The sequence below is a fragment of the Serinus canaria genome, chromosome Z (genome assembly GCF_022539315.1).
Source record: "Serinus canaria isolate serCan28SL12 chromosome Z, serCan2020, whole genome shotgun sequence".
In the NCBI taxonomy this organism is placed as follows: Eukaryota; Metazoa; Chordata; class Aves; order Passeriformes; family Fringillidae; genus Serinus; species Serinus canaria.
This window is the reverse complement of record NC_066343.1, coordinates 73,176,512-73,197,563: the sequence shown is the minus strand read 5'-3', so window position 1 is coordinate 73,197,563 and position 21,052 is coordinate 73,176,512. Positions and strand designations below refer to the sequence as shown.

The following is a 21,052-nucleotide window of genomic DNA, read 5'->3' as shown; positions in this document are numbered from 1 at the left end:
GGGAATGGGCAAGCAGAGATTAAATTTGAATCCTTAACCAGTAACACCGAGTAACTGATGAGGCATCAGCTTAGCTCAGAGAGGGACTATGTCCTTCAGACCAGGCAACAGCACAGGCTAATGTTTACACCATATGCACATTTTGATTTACAGTCCCTTTCATCCAGTTCTCTTTTTGCTCAAAATTGCACATTTGTGGACGTTGTGTTCTAAACCTCAAGTCACAGACTCGGAACTGCATTATGCATTAAAAACCTGGAACAAAGATGTGACAGAAAGTACTATTTGTGTAGTGATTTGTGTTGTCCAAGTTCCCTGCAATTAACATCTGCTGCCACAGATTCCAGTATCATAAGTTTGGCTGCTCCTGAGTTAGAGTGATAAAGGCTGAACTCCCATTCATGTGCTGAACATTTATTTTGGTTCTGGAAAACCAAAAGTTGTTTCCTTTCCACAGAAGGTCGTCTCAGAGCAGCGACACACACTGTACCACACTTTATCTCAGAGCTCTTTCCCAGCACTATGCCTGTCCCCCTCTCCCAGTGCTGCTTCATTTTCAGGTCCCATCACCACCAATACTGTTCAAGCCAGCAAAAAATATTCAAGTTTTGGTAATTTTTTCCAGGGTACAAGTTACATGCTGGCAATTATGATATTTAAATCTTTTACTTTGATCTAGTAAATGTGTTATTAAATCTGCTGCTCAGTTTCTGTCAATGGTTGCAGTTTTCTAAGCCATTCTGTCAACTGCAGATAAAAACACAGAAGCTGAGATTGACCACAGACCCAATTCTGTCAAAAAGTACCATGAACACAACAAGTTTGAAATGTTATAGACAAGTACATGTAAGTTGCTTGAAACTATTTAGTAATTTAAAAAACTTTCCAAAGCTTTCATACCGCTAGATAATTGGTGGTATTTTGGTCAGAGGGAAACCAGAGAGATGGATCACTCGGTGTGCATCCCCTTCCCTGTGTGGTACGTAGAGACCCCCCCATCTCATTAACAGATGTTTCAGTGAGATGTTGATGTACAGGCAGGTCAAAGATGGCACATACATCCTTGGTGGTGCAGGGAGTTGATGTGATAACATAGAAGGGAAAGTGAAGAAAGTGAACGGGATCCAGGCAAAGATTTCTGCATTTTAAAGGCAAATATACAGCAAGGAGAAGGAGGTCAGGACAGCCAAGGCAATTATTTCTTGTTGCCCTCATTGAGTTACATCAACTTACCTCCTTAATGTTTCATGTTCAAAGCCCCTCATGATAATCCATATTTACTCTTTGCTCGCTCAACCTTAACTTACCCCATAAATCCCACCCCCTCCACAGTGCCCATTTGTCAAAGGCACCCAAACATCCTTCCTACATCCTTTTTATCAGCTAGAGCAGGGCAACATTTTCTGTCTGCTGTGACTGTTCTCAACTGCCTTGTGGGTGGCTTCAGGTTCCTTCCCGTTTCCCCTCCCTCCACAGCACCCAGCTTAAGGCACCCACTCCTGGTTTGTGCTCTGTGATTCCCTCCAAGCAGGCAGAGATGGCCAGGCTGCACGGCCACACACCTCACACATCTGGATGCACAAGGCCACAGCCCTTCCTCCTCCCTGCACCTCTTCACCACGCCAACCAGCAACTGGGCTGGAGAGCAAACAGAAATAGTTGACACAGTGTAATTAAAAAATTCGAGTGTTTCAAAATGAGTCAGAACTGTTGCCCTCATGTACTCGAGCAGAAATACCAGCTGCCCAGACTCACACACTGCCTTCCGTCACCTGCTGCATCCCTGCCCTTGATTCCCCAGACAGAGCACCAGTGTCCCTGGTAAGCCAGAACCACAGAAAACTGCTTTTTATTGGCTTTCAGTAGCCACATAACCACCCTCTTTGGAGGCTGCCCGGACAGCACCAGCCTCCTCTAGATCACTGGAGGTGAGAAATTCTCAGAAAATTACTCTTAAGAACAACTGCTGCTGGACAGATGAGTTCCCCACACTTCCTCTCACTGTCTTCCTACCATATATCTATTTATATTTATCTATCTATATGTATGTATGTGTATATATATATATATATATATATATATATATATATATATATGGGGGGGTGTCTGGGTTTAGCAAACACATGACAATCACCTCACTGTTCTCCTGAGCATTTGCTACAGACCTGTTTCCTCCACAGAGGTCGGGTTTCCCTCCTCCAGGGCAGCAGGGAAAGCTGTGCTGCCCTGACTGCCTGGCCCCCAGCACTCAAACCACAGCAACAGCAATTACAGGTGGCACTGGGGCAGGAGAACGACAGGGTGGGGAGCCGAAAAGAGCACCACACTCAGTTCCTACCTCAAGGTCAAACACTATGTTTTTAATAGACTGAAGTAACTTAGCATGCTTTAAGAGAAACATTTTAAATGTAGCATTTGTTTCCTGTTCCAAGGGGAGAGGCACTACTGCTTGTACTTAAATTTTTAGCCTGAAGAGTGGAAATAGCACAGCCCTTGCCTGTAAGTGAAACTATTATTTGGTCTGATGCTTGGCAAGTACCAGAGAAGATCTAAAACCTAATAAAATCTCTGGGAGGGGGAATGAAAATAAATTTTACATTTTTAAAGGGATGCTCAAGGGTTCAAAGATTTACTTACTCATTCACTTTTAAAAGCAAGAATTACTTGTCAGGGGAAAAAAAGTCAAACAGGACTGACTTCTGCCACCTTGACACACCAGTTTTTTTTCAGGTTTTGAAGTGTTGTTAGGTACTTTGTGCTGGTTTAAAGTGCACAACTAGTTACAACCACAACATTGCTTAACTAAGTTATTACAGTTATAGATTCACCAAGGGACCTACAAACTTTAAGGCAAGCTGCCTTGTTACACGGTTAACAAACCAAGACACAAATACACTTTGATGCTACTTAACAAAGGTGGAAGCGATGTAACCCTAAAAATAAATTTTAAAATGTTTTAAAAACCAGACAAACAAAACGACAAGTCTTTCAGAAAGTGGCCTTTGTTGTTCAGTAGCCTCCAGGCAAATGAAGTTGCAGTACTGGAACTGGGGAAACAGTTAAAATATTACAAGTCTGCTCAGCCCACCTTGTTTCGCTTTTAAAAAGGAACCAGTAGCACAGTTAACTTTTATATTCCCCTCGGATGTCTGTGCGGCTGGGAGCCACATCTGCAACCCATTAGATGTCAGGAGCCCAAGGGGAATCCGGGCTAGATACGCAACGAGCAACTCGAGGATCCTTCCCATACAAAACACATTTTCCCACAGAGGAACAAACCATCCAAGGTAAACAAAGACGCAAAGAAACCCCTGGAGAAGCACAGAAGGCAGCCCTTGCGCCCCTTGGAGAAACAAGGACTACTCTCCAACAGCTCACACGACTTCAAAAGTCGTTGCAGGAAGAGCAAAAAAAAAAAAAAAAAAAAAGAGGCACGTTACAAAAAGTCCCGGGAAAGACAAAGCGGCCCCCGAGCCGCTCCAGGGATCTGTGGGGAGTTTCGACCCAGCAGGGTCAGGGCAGGGGAGGGCGGAGGGGCCGGGGCAGGAGGAGAAGCAGCGGCAGCAGCAGGACCACCCTGAGGGGCGCAGCCCCCGCCCGCGCCCCGCGGCGGCCGGGCCGGTACCGCCCCTCCCCGCGGCGCCGGGCCGTCCCCCGCCCGCACGGCACCGCGCTCACCTGTGCGAGGCTGGGCCCCTCGCGGCCTGCCCGGCGGGGGCAGCGGCCGGGGCATGGGCGGCCGGAGGAGCCGGAGCCGCGGGAGCAGCCGGAGCGGCCGGGAAGAGCCGGGAATGTCACCGCGGCCGCCGCGCCGTCACTTCCGCCCGCCGCGCCGCGAGCGCCCGCGCGGGCCGCCCGCGCCCCGCAGCGACCCCGCGCGGCCGGAGAGGGAACGGCGGGAGCGGCGCCAGCCCGCGGGGCTGCGGGAGCGCGCCGGGCCCGGCGGCGTGTGCGTGTGCGTCTGTGTGTCTGTGTGTCCGTGTGTCCGTGCGTCCGTGCGCCCGTGTGTCCGTGCGCCCGTGTGTCCGTGCGCCCGTGTGTCAGTGTCTATGTGTCCGTGTGTCAATGTGTCCGTGCGTCTGTGTGCCCGTGTGTCCATGTGCCTGTGTCACTGGGTACATGTGTCTATGTGTCCGTGCATCCGTGTCTGTGTCCGTGTGTCCGTGTGTCTGTGTGTCTGTGTCTGTGTCCGTGTGTCCATGTGTCTGCATGTCCATGTGTCTGTGCGTCCGTGTGTCTGTGTGTCTGTGTCCATATGTCTGTGTGTTTGTGCCCATGTGTCTGTGTGCCCATGTGTCTGTGTGCCTGTGTGTCCCTGTGTCCGTGTGCCTGTGTGTCCGTGTGCCTGTGTGTCCATGTGTCTGTGTGTCCGTGTGTCTGTGTCACTGTGTCACTTTGTGTCCATGTGCCTGTGTCTGGGTGTCCATGTGTCTGTGTCACTGTGTGTCAATGTGTCTATGTGTCCGTGTGTCCGTGTGTCTGTGTCACTGTGTCACTGTGTGTCCGTGTGTCTGTGTGTCCATGTGTCTGTGCCCCTGTGTCTGTGTGTCTGTGTCACTGTGTCACTGTGTGTGTGTGTGCGCCCGTGTGTCTGTGTCTGTGTGCCTGTGTGTCTGTGTGTCCATGTCTCTGTGTCACTGTGTGCCCATGTGTGTGTGTCCGTGTGTCTGTATGCCCATGTGCCTGTGTGCCTATGTGCCTGTGTCTCTATGTCCGTGTCCCTGTCCTGTGTCCCTGTGCCCATGTCCCCGTGACCCTGTCTCCTTGTCCCTGTGTCCCTGGGTCCCTGTGTCTCCAGGTCCCTCTTTCCCTATGTCCCCCTGCCCCCATGTCCCTGTCCCTGTGTCCTTGTCCCCATGTGGCTGTACCCCATGTCTCTATGTCCCTGTATCCCTGTCCCCGTGTCCTTGTGTCTCTATGTCCCTGTGTCCCTGTGTCTCTGAGTCCCCATCACCGTGCACCTGTATCCCTGTGTCTCTATATCCTTGTATCCCTGTCCCCGTGTCCCTGTGTCTCTATGTCCCTGTGTCCCTGAGTCCCCGTCCCCGTGTGTCTGTACCCCTGTGTCCCTGTGTCTCTATATCCCTGTATCCCAGTCCCCGTGTGACTGTACCCCTGTGTCCCTGTGTCTCTATATCCCTACGTCTCCATGTCCCTATTTCTGTGTCCCTGTGCGACTGTCTCTGCATCCCTGTGTCCTTGTGTCCCTATGTCCTCCTCCCCGTGTCCCTGTGTCCCTATGCCATGTCCCTGTGTCCCCATGTCCCTGTGTGCCTGTATCCCCTTGCTACAGTGTCTCCATGTCCCTGTCTATATCTGTGTCACTGTGTCCCTCTTTGCCTGTGTCTCTGTGTCCCAGGGTCACTGTCACTGCGTGGGTGTGTCCCTGTCCCTGTCTCAGTGTCCCTGTGTCCACCTGTCTGTCTGCCTGTGTCCCTGTCCACCGGTAACCTGCATCCCCAGTCACTGTCCCTGTGTCACCAGCCCTGTGTCACCGTGTCACTCTCAGTGTCCCTGTCACTATCACTGTCCCTGTCACTCTGTCACTGTCACTGTTTCCCTGTCTCTATCACTGTCCCTTGCCACTGACTCTGTCCCTGTCACACACATCCCCCAGCACCACTCACACTCTCCGAGTACATTCTCCCTTCGACACCGCTCCTGGCGATCCAGCGCTCCCTGAGACCGCAGAATCCCGGGATCTTTGGGTCTGGGAGGCACCTCTGGAGACCCAAGCCCCGGGGGCTGCGTGGGGGGAAGCGTTCGGTGCAACCCGAGCGACGTTGTCATGCCCTCTTTAAACACTGTAATGCACATTTCAATCATTGTCATGCACACTTTAATCACTGTAATGCGCACTTTAAACATTGCCATTCCCTCGTTAACTACCGTCCGGGTGTTTCTGCACCCCGCGGGTTGTCCTGCACAGCTGCAGGTGTTTCCTGAGACTCGGAAATGTGGAAGGAAATAATTTCAGCCCATTCCGTAAGTCCTGATCAGGGCTAGGAGCACCGGGGAAATTCAGGATTAAGCATTCACTGTAGAGCTGCTCGTGGCACGGACTCAGTGCCAGGGCTGGAAATGTGTGGGAAATCTACCCACACCACCACCCAAATCGTGGGAATGGACTCGGGAAAAACAGACACCATGCCACCCCAGAAGCATTAATGATATTAAGAGAGACGGAGAGATTCAGCTGGAAGCAGAACCACGCATTCAGGCTTCCACAATTATTTTTTAAACCGGTTCTTTGTGAGGTACTTCTCACCAAACGTGTGAAAAAATTGTCTCGTCAAGGAAGGTGAATGCATCATCTGTGGTGTCTGCACGAAGGAAAGCACTGACAAAACCTGTACTTGAGCAAAGACAAAACCTTCCCCGTGCTGGGCTGAGGGCAGAACCCCGAGCCCGCTCCGATTTCCTGCGCGGCTGGGACCATCAACCTTCACCACCCAGCTGGGTGCTTCTGGAGGGGAAAAACATCCAGAACCTGCATTTCCAGGGGGAATAACATCCAAAACCTGCATTTCGGGGGCGGGGGGGGGGGGGGGGGGGGGAGGGGGCGGGGTGTAATCAGAAGCTGCATTTCCAGGGGGGAATATCATTCAGAACCTGCATTTCCTGGGGAATATAATATCCAGAAGCTGCATTTCCAAGGTGGGAATGACATCCAGAACCTGTATTTCCAGGGAGGAAATAATATTCAGAGACTGCATTTCCAAAGGGGGGGAACATTCAGAAGCTGCATTTCCAGAGGGGGAATAACATCCAGAACCTGAATTTCCAAGGGGGGAATAGCATCCAGAACCTGCATTTCCAGGGGGAAATAAAATCCAGAACCTGCATTTCCGGGGGGGGGCGGCGGGAAAGGTCCAGAACCTTCATTTCGGGGGCGGCGGGGGTGGGGGGTGGGCGGATAAGATCCAGAACCTGCATTTTCAAGGGGGGAATAACATACAGAACCTGCAATTCTGGGGAACAATGTGCTTTGGCTCCTGAAAGACACCCGGAGGACACCACGCAGCTCACAGGCGCTGGGACACGGCAGTCGGGAACGGGCAGAGCAGTTTTGGATGGAGTACAGGAAAGCATTAGGACGCGGGCGAGGGCGAACAGCATCTGCCTTGGATTTGCAGGAAGACTTATACACGGGAAGGAGCTCCAAGACTCCGCGGCTGAAGGAATCGGCAGGCTTTACAAAAAGAGAGGAAAAGGAATTCCGACTGCCTTAAGTACCGCGGAATTAGTAAACTGAGCAGGGAGACACCAGTCATGTGTAAATGTCTGGATGAAGCAAGTGGCATCAAGGGAGAAGGCTGGGGATACATTAATTATTTTAATGGGGTGAAATTACAGAAGGGCATGTCTAAGCTGAGAATCCCTGTGGAAAGCTTTTGAATGGAGAAGCACAGGCTGGAAAAATCGTCTCCCTGAGGGAAGTGGTGAAAGCTTTATTGCCTGAGATTTTAAATGACAGATTAGGGGAAATACCAAGGGACTCATTCTGAAACATCAGGGAGATTGCATTGAAAGATTAGGAAGGGAAGAGGGAAGGGCTGGAGGTGGTGCTGGCTCCAGGAATTTTGGGATTTCAGCCCAGCACATCTTCTAGGCTCCTCTGGCTCCATGTTATCATTCTTTGACTGTGTCTGCCAAGAGTGCAATGAATTCAGCGTTAGTTACCCCGCAAGGACTTGATAAGAACTCCCCCGCCAGGAAGAAACGTGGCTGAGCAAAGGGAATCTCGGCGCTTCCCCAAGGACAATGGGAGGAAATAAACTCAGTGCTGGAGCACAACCTTGAGCCACATTCTCTCGTCAAAGTAAAAGTTGGTTTTGAGAGCATTTTGGCTCATTAGGGCTCCCAGACTGGCTTCACTCAGCCAGCTCCTGGCAGGAGGACACTCTTCTGTCCCTGCTCCCTTCTCTTTCCCAGCCCCAGCCCAAAAGTTTCCCTCCAACTCCAGCCTGAAGAATGATTTTTTAAGAGCTCATCCTGGAGGCATTCATAGGCACATTACTAAGCATCCTCTGCAAAGGATGCTTCACCTTCCAAGCCACATTTTAAAAACACCCATTTTCCAAGTCTGTGAAATCACAAATGTGCTGCTGAGATGCAGCCAAGCCATCCTCCTGCTGCTCTTGAGGTCACCCAGGCACTCCTACAGCCACAGCAGTGGCCAAACAGGGACCATGGAAAAGGTATCCAGAACACCAGAGTGTTCATCCACCCCTGAGGTACAGCCAGAGTCTCCTTGGGAAGGAAAAGAAATAAAACATTTCCTTGCTGCTAGGTTTTATCAGCCAACATAACCTAATTAACCAGCACAGCTGCTTTGTTAGCATTAGAGGCATATTTATCAAAGGGCTAGAGGAAGCATTTATTAGATTAGCTTGTAATTTTGGAGTTGCTGGATTTTTTTTTACTAGAGTTTATACAGTTCAGGACAGTGCAATGCTGAAGGACTTCAAGGCAGAGGGAGGCAGCTCCATGTCCTCCTCCCATGTAGGTGGGACCTGGCAAAGACAGACAGAATCACAAGTCTTACTTTAAACACACTCTCATTGGTAAAAGCAAAGACAGAAGGAATCACAAGTCTTCTTTAAAGACACACTCGCATTGGTAAAACCCTCTGCTTACTCACATGTGGTGTTGTTCTGTAGGAGAAATATTTGTGAATTGCAGAAGCAGAAACACAGCCCAGTGCTGAAATTCTTTAGGGAAGTGAGCATTTAACAAAATAAGAAATGTTTCTAAAGTTGCTTGATTTTACTAACAGCAGCTGCCGGCTTGCAGGCAAAGTGAAGGATATCCTGCAAGGTCACAGAGACCAGGATCACTATTGTTTCACTGCTGACCCTGTACTTTAAAAATCCAAAGAACAGCTTAGAAACACAAAACATTTCCCAGACTTCTAAGACCCATTCACTTCTAAATGTAATTTGAAAGATCTTTTACACATTACCATTTGACACATAAAATTTTGCTTATAAGTACCCAAAACAGCATCGAGTATCAAGACATTTGGACTGTTTTACTGGAGGTGGTACCAAATGCAACCAACTTACTTTTAAAATAAATCTTTAAACTTTTAATATTTTTAGTTATTTTTAATTAAAGTTTAATCTTAATATCCTACATCTACCTAAGGATTTATATAAATGAAAGGAGATTTCTGAATGCTTTCAGTCAAGGAAAACTGGAAATGAACCACAATGAAATTTTTGCAACAGATGGAGTATTTCTATAGTACTAGCCAAAAGACACAGCCAAAAGAGATTCCAGCCCCACCTTTTGATTCAATGCATTTTAAGTAAAAAGATACATATGTCAGCTTAGAAGCCTTAAATTTGCCTGATGGATTCTGCATTTCTCTAGCATTTTATTTATTTTGGGCATAGTATTTGAATGTTTTCTTTTAAATAGATTCACAATACAATGCTAGTCTGCAGAGGATTTTTTTTTCCCTAAAGGAGTTATTATTTTGCATATTGGCCTGATAAGAACAGTATGTCAATTTGTGGTAAAATGTGTATGAGTTTTTGCTTGAGGCTGATCCCCATTTTTCACATCTAGTTCATCATTTTAATGACTCCTTTTTTATGTGTGTGGTTTTGGTTTTTTGGATTTTTGTTTGTTTTTTTTTTGTTTTCTGGTGGAATTCCCCATGTTTTCCAGGAGGAGGAACTGAGCACACAGCAATAAAACACAAACACCTCTAGCACATTGTTGGGAAAATGGAATGTCTGCAGCTCAGCCTGGCCCCTGCACCTGCTCTCATCTTGCAGGTGTTAACACAGGTGTCTCCAAAGCTCAGTCTAGGAGCTCAGAGTGGAGCAGCTGATGCCCTGTAGGGACAGTGAAGCAGTGAAGGCCTCCCCAGCCTCACTCTCTCTCAGTTGGGTGATAGTTCCATACTATCCAACAGCCGAGGGTCCAGCTGGCAGCCACCCACTGTGACTCCTGTGGAAATACTCAACAGCTGCCAGGGCAGAGGGGGAAGCCCAGAATCAGAGGTTTTTCTCAGCCAGCCTGGTGTGCTCCTGTCTCAGCACGACTTCAGTGAGCTGTTCATCCTCCAGCATCCCATCCCCAGTGGGAAAAGCTGGTCTGTCCCAAAACACCAAAGGAAAGGGTTCTCTCAAGGCACTCTGCCCATGCAAAACCAAAGAAAACCTTCCCAAGGGGCTCCACAAATCTCATTTATTTGACTTTTCCCGATTTCCAACCAAGAGCTGAGCAGTCAGACCTGACAGCTGCCTGATTTACGCTGCATGGGCTGGGGACGGCTCAGCTGTGACACACAGCTCGGATGCAGCTGCTGGGGATTTTTTTCCTTTTCCTCCTTGAGTTTCCAGTGTTAGGAAGCAACACGTGTCTGTGTTTGGGCAGCTCTCCAGACAGTCTGGCCCTGCTGCTCTCTAGATTCAGGCTCTTCATGTGCTGTGAAACAGCAGCAGCTGGGGAGAGGTGCAGCTGTTCCGTGGGCGTGGGGAGGGGAGAACAGCCCCAGGCTTCACAAGCAGCGCAGCACCTCATGATGAGGTGGAGCTTTGGAAGTGCCACAGTCCCCGGGAAATCCTCCTAAGCCTGGAGTCATGGTTACACATGTGAGATAAAAAGTCTTCTTATCTTAGCCAAGTAAGTCTTGAGGCTCTCATTAAAAAGCGGGGCTGGCAGCACCCTCAAACCCTCATCTATCCCATCTTTGTATCCCAAAGAGTGATTAACACTCCCTCAAGTTTTAAACACTCGAGTGAATAATTTCTAATTTGCTTTTAAGAGCTTCCAGTGATTAAGATTCCTTAATTGCCAGGCTATGACCTCCAGTGCCTTACATTAGCTTTCTTGTTAGATCTTTCTTTGATGTCTACCCAGCCATGTTCTGATGTCTTCCAAGACTACAATTTCTTTCCCTTACCACAAGAGGAAAATCAGATTATCTTCTTCTTTCCAGGTTCAAACACCATTCACATTACTTTTGTGTGGGTTTTACTTGTAAGAAGTAGCTGTACCTGTAATCATCCCTGCACTATGCTGCCTGCTCCAAATTTCACATCAGTTCCCCCTGAGGTAATTTCTCTTCAGCCAGTTTAGCCCAGCAACTTTCCACTTGCTTTTGCCCTCATTTCCTGCCCCAGAAGGAGTGAAGATAAATAGCCCCAAAACTAAGGCAACTCACCCTTTCCTCACAGCTTGATTTAAACACCTGCAACTAAACAGCAACTCCTTCTGCTGTATGAAAGAGGCTGGAGATTCTCATGGGCAGTGGCTCTCTGGGCATCCCTCTGTTCCTCCCCATCACAGCAAAAAAAAAAAGGAGAGGACAGAGGTCACACTTGTCGTGTTTGACACCAGTGTAATTTTGAATCTCTCTTCCTGCTGAGCAGTGGAAAATCAATTATGGCCATGAGAGTGAAGCTCTCATGGCCATAATCTCTGGCAACTCCAATTACAAAGAGCTTGTCACTGAGACCACCACTATTTGCCTGGATGCTTCCCACAACAAAAAGGCCCATGCTCAATGTCCTCAGGTGCTACCACTCTTTCTAGGTTTTGCTTTTCCCCAATCCATAGGAGATTTTCTGATTTTTGGCTTTGGAATTAAACGGTTTCTAAAAGCTGGCATATGCAAACCACTTCTAAAAGTGTGGAAGGCTGGTGTGGTGATGGCATGGAAATAACAGGGCTCAGGGAACCCTTGCAGAAGATGATATTTGAGGTAGAATTGTTAAGGGCAATCTGACTTCAAAATCATCATGTCCCACAGGGGTTCTGCAAAAATACTGTTTTCAGACCTAGAAAGGTCTCACTGTGTGGTTTTTTTTCTGTTTTGTTTGAAAACTATCCCTGCCTGCACTACCCATAGAGCTGCTTTACAGGTGTGTATCACAGAAGAAAAAATAACTGATAAAGACAACAGCAAGTTTGGATGCTATTTAATGAAAAATAGGTGAAGTTTACAAACAGGCTGATAGAGAGAAGAATAAAGCAGGAAGCTGCCAAGGTACAGGTAAGAGTTCTGAAGTGCATTGCTAGTGCAAATAAGTAGGCAACAGAAGGAAAACCATCTTCTACGTAGGCCCCCCTTCAGGTGAGCTGGGGTTTGCTGGGCTATGTCAGCTCAAAAGGCAAAGCCTCAATCTCCTTTGTAAGCTCTTCATCCAAGGCTTTCTACGAGGAGAGAAAACCAAGAGGAATCAGGGACCACGAGACAGCTTCCACACACTGCTGTCAAACAAACACATCTGCAGTGATCAAACCCTGGGAGGCTGTCAGCAATGATGGATTAACCCTGGTGCTGAGCTGGATGGACTTGTCACTGCAAAGGGCAGACAGCCACAGGGAAACCTCCAAACAGAGGGCTGGACAAGCTCAGCTGCCTTTCCTCTGTGCCCCAGTGTGATTTTGGACACGTCCCAGCTCACTGGCCCTCCCCGAGGTGAGCATTCTGACCTCAGAACAGCCTCAGGCTGGTAAGGGGAGCTTGTACTCCTGAATCAAAAACAAGTGGTGTACCAACCCAGGCAGTCGCACCTGAAAATGTGCAAAATGCTCTTACCTAGATGTGATTTTTGATCACAAGTTTAAGGCTTACCATTTGTGCTTTACAAGCAAGGAGGCAGCAGCCCAAAGGAACAAACACACGTTTTATGGGGCTCAAATGTGGCTCAGCTCACTCAGGAAAGCTACATATGAACTTCCCAAGCAGCTTTATGGTGTTTGGCTCAGCAGCCACACCTGCAGATTACACAAGCACGGAGGAAATGGGCACTGTGTTTTACAAGGCAATGTCCCCATTGCAGTCTACAAGGCAGATGTTGACTAAAATAAGCTTGGAACCCTCTGAGTTCAGGAGGAGCAAGGAAGCTTCTGAGACCTACAGTGAGTGGATAAACATTCCAACAGGCAAAATTCATGGGGATATAGCTACCTAATCTGCACTGATATCACTGTGCCCAACTACCTTTGCAGCTCAGACATCACTCCACCAGTTCCCCTGATCAGTATCTACAACTTCTGCATCACAAAATCTCCCCAAGAGAACATTAAGCCTACAGTCTAAGGTGGGTAAATCTGTAATCAATTAATACATGTAGCTCCTGGAAAGAAAAAAAACTCTTACAAGTTCTTTTCTCGCTTCTTCAACCTTCACTTGTGCCAGGGGAATGCTCTAATGAGAGAAAATGGCATAAAAATCAGCATTTCATCATAAACAAGAGTCACTGCACCTTTACAAGAGTCTAATGATGAGCCTCAGGTGAATTAATAGACAATTAATGACGTTTTGTGTACACACTTCACATGCAGAAGTTATTGCCATTGAAAGTCCAGTATTGGTTTGGTTTGGGCAATCATATATTTTTCAAAAGTGTGGTATGGCCTAAAGTCTAAAAAAACCCCTTCATTTTAAGCAATTTTCCAAACCTACCAATCAAGGGACTTCATTTCAACAATATTTGTTGCAAGAATTTTCCAAAGCACAATAGGTTTGCAAGGATAAACCTCCCTTCCCTCCTCCTGCCTGCACCAGGGGCTCTCCCTGTCTCCACCGACAGCAAGGCTGGAGGAGGGAATTGGAGAACCTAATCCCATTTGGATGTCCTGTTCCACCTGAAGGAAGGAGGAAGCTGCCTCTTGGAGGAAGGTGGATTAAACAGAGCAGCAGTCCCACTTTTCTAGCCACAGCCATTTTTTTTCTTTTTTCTAGGAGCAAAACATCAGTGTTTGTATGAGGGAGAAGAGAAACCTGCATTTTCATGGAGCTGAGTACACAGCACCCTCAACAAAAATCAAAGAAAATGATGGAGCAGCCAGTTTAGGGGACAAAAACTACATTTGGCAATTTCTTCAGGATCCTTAAAATCCTGTTCAGAGCTCCAAACTCTGCACCACATGCTGTGCCCACCAATATGGCCCGACGGGCATTACAGCTAAAATACTGGTAAATCTCAAAACATTGGTTATCCTAGGGGATTCCTTTTCTTCCATATTTCTTTGTCCAATTTCTAGTTAATTCATCCAAATACTAATTTACCCAGCAAATCTGTCTACTTTGTTAGAGCAAAATTTGCCTGACAAAGGAACTTAATTTCTTGGTTTTGATTAATAAATACAGATCAAGTCTTTGTTTTGCATTATTAACAGACTTGTAGGACATCTACCTGTCCACCAAAGGCATCACAAAGATATATCCCTTACATTCTGAAGTCCACAAAAGTTAACCTGATGGCAAATACAACATAACAGTGGAATAAATAGTTACAGGAGGTAAATCAAGATAGGATGCCAGTTCTGTCTTCAATGGCTCTATTTCTTTACGCAGTGCAGCCAGTTCCTGCAGAGAGAGAAAGGCAGATAATATTCCAGGAAATCATTTGTAGAATTGATGGAAATGAGTGAGATAGATCCACAGTTACCTACAACATTTCAGAATTTGAGAGATTTCATCCTCTATAAAACACATGGAAAACCAAAGTTTTGCACAGCAAAAAGACTCTCCCTTATGCTTATCAAGTGGAAGTAATTTCTTTTTAGGGCTGCAAACTAAGCACCTTCTACAGTCCAGAACTCTTTTCAAATAATCAAAGTTAAATAAAAAAAATAAAGTCATCTGTGCTGCCCATTTCACTGATTTCTTGGCAAAGCAGTTCTATCAATGTCAAGGAGTCAAACCGTACTTCATGCTTGGGATGTATAAGATGACAAGCCTAGAAAATTTGCCTGTGGCTTTTTGGATGCAAAATTCCAACAAAAAATGAGGGTTCTGGTCAGTACCCTCATGTAACACTGGGCAATGTGAGCACTGCCACCCAGTGCTGGTTGGTGAGAAGCACAACAGAGAAACCAGGAAACCTATTTTCACTGCTCCACTCGAAAACATAAAGGAAAAGATAGCAAAAGTAATAAGGAGAAAGACTTGAGTTCCCACTAAAATAACTGCAAAAAGTATGAAGATGTGTTGAGTGCACAGACAAACATGTAAAATCTGTAGTTACTAACTCAAGAAATGTGTTTTTCTTTAAGATGTTCCACTAGGCTTACAATAAAGCTGAAAAATGTTATGTTTAAAGACACAACAACAACAAAAAAAGTACACAGTGATTCTGAATTTGGGTTTCATTTTACTTTATCCCCTTTCTTTTCAAGTGTTTGGAAGAGATTTACTTTACACAAAATAGCAAGAATCACATGGGTCATTCTGCAATACACAGGTAGCCATGTAGTGGGATATAGTCCACAGAATATCCACTGTTTATAACATGGATCAGAAATAAAGGAGGCAGATCTGTTTACAGCGGCAGGGAATTTATTCTGTGGAAATTCTCCAGTAGATGCCTCTAGGAGAGACAAACCCACCCAAAATGGCCCAGTTTATGGGAACCACCTACAGGATTATTTTTGGGCTTCCTTTGACCATTAAGATTTGTTCAGGCAACCAAAGAGCAAACTACAATTCCTGAAAGCACCCAACAATCAAGCCTGGCCTGTCCCACCATAGCAACACCCTTTTGTATACAAAAACCTACCTCAGATGATTTCACCAGTGCCGCATGTGTCAGGGATTGGTCCAACCCCCTGGCAATAAGCTCATCCTGCAAACAGGAGAGAGCACAAAATGCAACAAGGAGAAAGATTTCACCATTTCCTTCTGTTTAAATCTGAATAGGCAGAGAAGAAGAGAGGTTGTCCACAGCAGACACGTGCGCTACTGGAGCCACAGCTATAGCTGGTGTACAAAATGAGGTGCTGCTAAAATTTGTATTAAGAATAACAACTCTTTCCAGAAAAGCACTGGGAGAAGGGCACACGGCAAGGCTGAAGAAAGGCTTCTCAGGAAAATGTCAATTGTAATTAACACTTTCTTCATGTTTCGTGTTTGTCAAGGTATCAGGTATGGCTTGACCTTAACCAAAAAGTAACCTGCCAGAGTTTCTCAGGGAATGAGGAGACAGCACTTTACTGATCACAGGATGCACTGAGGAGAGATCATCAGGGACAACTGAACTATATTCACATGTTGTCCTGTTAGCTCAAAACTCCAGTACTGGTGTTTAGGAAGGTTATGGAATGTCGCTGTAACTACAAATTTGGGCTCAACCAACCATGGCTGTGTCATCTCATCACAGTGTCATGGAAGAAAACTCCTTCCACCTACCTCAGCATCATGGATCCTTATTTTCAGATCCTTAGATTTAGCTTCCAGGAACTTCGTGTTCTTGGATTGAGTATCAGCTTTGGCGATTAGTGGTTCCTGAGATTTCTTCAGATTTTCAATATCCCTTGAAAAATGGCACAGAAAGAAAAAGCTGTTACATTTAAAGATGTATCAGTATACAAACACTGTTACTTACCTATGCTCAAGCTAAACTCTGCAATACAAGAAGGAAGAAAACTGAGAAAACTCTGTATTTCCCTGTGAGATTTTCCAATGGAAACATATACAGCTGTTACCTCCAGAACCCCACAGATCAGGGAAAATAGAGGCAAAGAAAAAAGCCATATGCCTAAAATGAAAGGGTAATAGTCTTGTGCATAATTCCTTAACTTACTTAGAGACCTGTTACATGAGCTAAACCTCAGATCAAGAGGCAGACCTGCAGAAAGCACATGGGAATCTCTTTTACAAGCCAAATTACCACTTTAAAAGACAAACAACCCCCCAAAAAACCAAAACCCCAGTAGAAATAATTAGACCGGAAGGGAGCTGTGGAGAGCATCTGGGCTAGCCCCCACTCAAGGCTGGGGTTGATCGTGCTGTGCTTGGCAAAGCCCTTCAGATTACATCCTCCAGGGAATGGACTTGACACTGATTTTTTTTTGAGTTATCACTATTATTGCATCTTCTACACACTGGTTAAGGGAACTTCTTACCTGAGAATGGCTTTTGTTTTGCCTCCCTTAGTCTGACTACAGAGGCCACGCTAAGAAAATCAGATTTGTCTTCAGCCTCAGACAAAAGTAACTGGTGGAAGACAGAAACTTATATCTGAAAAAAACTTGTAGATCACTTTTGATTTAAAATAATTGGTTTGATGTTTTCCCAGATCTCTTGTGACTACTGAAAGTATCCGTAACACACGGGTTTTGATAGATACTTCCAAATGCTTTGAATTGGAGATGTGTCAAACCCTCAAAAGTTCAGTTTTTCTTGTTAGTTACCACAACCAACATGGCCCAAGACAAAATTCACCAGCATTACCTTAATATTTCCCTCTTCCTCATCAATTACTCACTTCTCTAACTGTTTTTCCACCATCAGTGCTGAAGTTAGTTTTTTCCTGAGGGTCCTCAATTTCTGCTCCATTTCTTTGTTTTTTGATTTCGTTTTATACATTTCCAAGGTCATGTCATTGATGGCACTGTAGAAGCTGGTGAAGAGAGAATCAGTGGAAATGCTGAGGAGTCAGCTCTTCTGAAAGTCAGAGTTGTTGTTATTCGTTTCTCCACACTTTGAACAAATGACTTAGTTTCCTCTTGATGTTGTGGCAGGAGTAAATTTAAATAAGACACTAAGGGAATTTGCTTTCCATAACAAACACAAATTTCCACCTGGAAGGGAAAACAGCCCAGCAACCCGAGTAAGAGTGAGTGAACAACACAACTGGCACTCTGGTGAATAAAACCACCATGTGCTCCCCTCCTGGCTTGCCTCACTGCCTTTGAGAGAAACTGTATTCAGACCCTGAAAAAGGTCACAAGATGTGCCCAGCAGCATCTGAGTATCTTCCTCTTCCCAAGTGGCCCAAAGCTCTTCCCACTCCAGCTCAGGAAGAGAGATCTAAGTGCCAAGATCCTAAATATCACATAAAAATTGGATTCCAAGGAAGACTTTGCCCCTTCTTTGCTGCAAGTGCTGCAGTGCCACGGGCCAAAGCCATGCTAGGGAGAGAGGCCCAAAGAGAACAGATTAACAGATGCCACTTCTCCATGGCAGAGGGAATCTCCTCGCATGAACTGAGGCCAGGTGAGACAGACAAGGATGAGGAGCTGAGGCTGGAAGATCAGTCACAGTTCCCCAGTCTTTGCCTACGCAGTGTGAGCACTGCTGTAGCCTGGGATACCTGGCACAACAGTCCAACTGGCAGCAGCCTGCAGCCACTGACCACAAAAGCATGAGGAAAAGGAGGGATTTAATTCCATCCCAGGCCCTTCTCAGGCTTCAGAGCCTTCCTGTGCCAGGATAACCTAGTGCTAGCACTTTGTGCTCAGGTCCCATACACTCCCAAAGCTTCCCAAGAGGAGAAAAATAAGCCTGACAAATAAGATTCCTAGTGCCAAGTTTGGAGCTGCTCCTGCGGAAAAACAGAGGAAAACAGCACATGTTTTCACCAGGAATGCAGAGTGTGAAGAATTACCTGGAAAGAGACGTGTCCTCCACGTCAAGTTCTATTGCACTTTGTACCAGATCACTGAGGTCTTTGTTGGCCTCTTTGGACATTTCTCCTTCCAAAAAACCAAGGCTTTGACCAATAATATCCTGCCAGTACTTAGCTGGAAAATATATACAACCCAAAGCAGTGATTTTTTTAATATTATGGTTCTTTTATGGAACTCTTCAAAGCTAGAACCCAATCCCACACTGGAAACTTGGCTCCCTCCCTGCTATTGCGGGAAAAAGACACTTTAAAAAAAGGCTTAAACATGCCTAAGTGCTGCCATATCTCTGTTTGTCAAACAAATTCAGTGTATAAAGGGAGAAAGCACTGCTCCACTCCCTCCCAGTTGTCTCACATCAGGCAAACAAGAGCTCACCCTTGTTCTACAGCAATGAGCACATGCAGGTCACCTCCCACAAAGCTCAGCCTGAGCCTTGTTCATGGCAGACCCAGGAAGTCTGTCTCCATCTTTTATTTTTTTGGTGGCAAGGCACTTGAAGGAACAAAAGCCAAACATGTTTTCTCACAAAAACATCTTCATCTGTACTATGCCAGCCTTTGCACAGAAAAGTAAAATTCCTTCCTGAGAAAAGCTTGTGAAGTGACAGTGTGTTAAAAACATATTGTGGTCCTCTGAACCACTCACTTGCTCAAAAAACCCCAAACAAATTAAAAAATAGTCACTCTAGGCAGCTTCAGCACAACTTAATAATCTCAATGTTGTTTTAGGCTCCTCCAGGGCTTTCCTTAACAGCGGCTTAGCACCAGCTCAGACTCTTGAATGAACTGCAGGAACACTTCCCTCTCTATCCAGGCAATATTTCCATGCTGTGCTATCCAGCCCAGCAGACTAGAAGGTTTTAGCAATTAACCTGCTTGTCCACATACATGGCCTGCTCAAGATGACTTAAAAAATTATCCTTGAGCAATCCTAAGTCACTGTAAATTGCAGTAAAAACTGCATAAAAAAAAGAGCTGAGTCTGTTTCAATTACATATGTTTACACATATTCCAAAGTTTTCAAAGAATATAATCTTCAAGATCACTCAGAGCAGCCTGACTCAGGTGGAACTAAGAAATGGAGTTTCAAACTCACCTTCTGTTTCATATTTGCTTGTCCTGTCCTTCATGTCCTCTATCAGCAACTTAACATCCCTGTCTCTCTCTTCATTGCACTCCATAATTTCATGCAAAATATCCACTGTCCTTTCATTCACCTCATATTTTGGAATAGGCACATCCCCATATAATTTCTTTAGCCATACAGTAACCTGCCAGAGAAGGGAGACAAAAGAGCAAGCAATCATGTGAAATGACAGAAAATAGCTGACAGACGAGAAGGATGCAAACCACTACAAACTCTGTGTTCCTGAAGAGCAATTCCTATATCAGTCCAGGAGGCATGGGTGGGAAAAGCGGAGAAAAATTCGTTTCCCTCTTTTAACACCCTCTGCGGTCTAGAAGACTATATTATATCCTTTTTAATCTCCCTCATTTCTTGGAATACCTGCTTATCTCCATGTGATAAAATTTTACCTTTTTATTCATGTGACCTCTTGGCTAAAGACACAGTAAGGACCCAAGGGATGTTAAATAGAGAAAATGGTGAACACTATGTTAAAGTGTGTGGGACAAAAATTCCTGAGCCATCACTGGGAACAGTCTCTCTGCAGGAGAACAGGAGAGAGCCACCACAATGCGAAGCCACAAGCCCTGCGAAGCAGGTGGATCATCAGAAACAAGGTCAGAAATAAGAGATCAACGCAGTGCTCCCAGGTAGGGCTGTGATCGTGGAACCATGGAATTGCTTGGGATGGAAAAGCCCTCCAGCATCTTCAAGTCCAAGCATTCCCCCAGCACTGCCCAGGCCAACACTGACCCACGTCCTCAAGTGCCACATCCACACGGCTTTGGAGACTCCATCACTGCCCTGGGCAGCTGTGCCAGGCCTGGACAACCCTTTGAGTGAAGAAATTTTCCCTAATATCCAACCTAATTAGATTAGAAAGGTTAGATTATGACCAGTAATAACTGAAGAGCATGGAAGTTCTACGGCATGTAACGAACATAAACTCTTGCATAAGCCTGCCTAATTAACCTGATGGAGAATGGACGCAGCCGTATAACTTTAGGAGTATTTTTTCTCCCTAGCACCTCCTCCCTCATCCTGCTGCCGACGCGCACACAAAGCAGCAATGGAGAAAACCACCGCACCATAAGGCGCAAACAGCACCAACGATGTGTCTGTGCGTGTGTGCGTGCGTGCAGAAAACTGTGAAGAAAAGTGAAAGCGAGCCCCGCCGGCCCCCGTTACCCGTGTGAGCTTCTCCTGGAAGGAATCGCCGCCCGGTGTTCCCGCCGCCGCCATCCTGCCCGGAGCCTGTCGGGAGTGGGCGGCTGAGGGGCGGCGCCGCCGCGGCACGGCGGTGGCACCGGGCTTGCACCGGAGCCGGGGAAATAGCGAAGGAAAAGTGTTTAACAGTTAATCGGAGCGTTAAACGCCCTGAATCGAGCTGCCTGTCAGTTAAGGGAAGATGGTAAAAAACGCCAAACGAACCTCAGCAACAGAAAAACGAAACAAGCGATGCAAGAGGGGGAAGGCATCAATGAGTACAGCAGAAAGATGTCTGGGGGTGCGACTGGACATGAGCCCAGGGTGCCCATGTGGGTAA

At 46.3% G+C, this 21,052-nt stretch overlaps 2 protein-coding genes across 3 annotated transcripts in view; both read right to left on the bottom strand.

The window, feature by feature from the left end:
• ARK2N (arkadia (RNF111) N-terminal like PKA signaling regulator 2N) overlaps positions 1 to 3,823 on the bottom strand; it is a 42,953-nt gene extending 39,130 nt beyond the window's left edge. The window contains exon 1 of one of the 2 annotated variants that reach the window (XM_030236841.2): positions 3,679 to 3,823. The gene's annotated coding sequence lies outside the window, so the exon portion shown is untranslated. The remainder of the gene's footprint in view (positions 1 to 3,678) is intronic. The other variant, XM_050987232.1, reaches the window with a different exon arrangement.
• Positions 3,824 to 11,922: 8,099 nt separating this feature from the next.
• Positions 11,923 to 20,812, bottom strand: HAUS1 (HAUS augmin like complex subunit 1). Its single transcript, XM_030237446.2, has 9 exons — positions 20,695 to 20,812; positions 19,477 to 19,651; positions 18,360 to 18,495; positions 17,238 to 17,372; positions 16,160 to 16,283; positions 15,531 to 15,596; positions 14,267 to 14,338; positions 13,127 to 13,174; positions 11,923 to 12,174 (listed from the first exon to the last, which is right to left on the bottom strand). The coding sequence occupies exons 1-9, from the start codon at positions 20,746 to 20,748 to the stop codon at positions 12,115 to 12,117; spliced, it is 870 nt and encodes a 289-aa protein (XP_030093306.1). The 5' UTR covers positions 20,749 to 20,812; the 3' UTR covers positions 11,923 to 12,114.
• Between the last annotated feature and the right edge of the window lie 240 nt (positions 20,813 to 21,052).

Bases quoted from the DNA above. Each gene is read 5' to 3' on its own strand.
- HAUS1 (XM_030237446.2), bottom strand. From the start codon at position 20,748: ATGGCGGCGGCGGGAACACCGGGCGGCGATTCCTTCCAGGAGAAGCTC. The intron at 19,652-20,694 runs GTAACGGGGGCC...CTTCTCTGGCAG, and splicing joins TCCAGGAGAAGCTCACACGG to GTTACTGTATGGCTAAAGAA. The intron at 14,339-15,530 runs GTAGGTTTTTGT...CTCTCTCTGCAG, and splicing joins CACTGGTGAAATCATCTGAG to GAACTGGCTGCACTGCGTAA.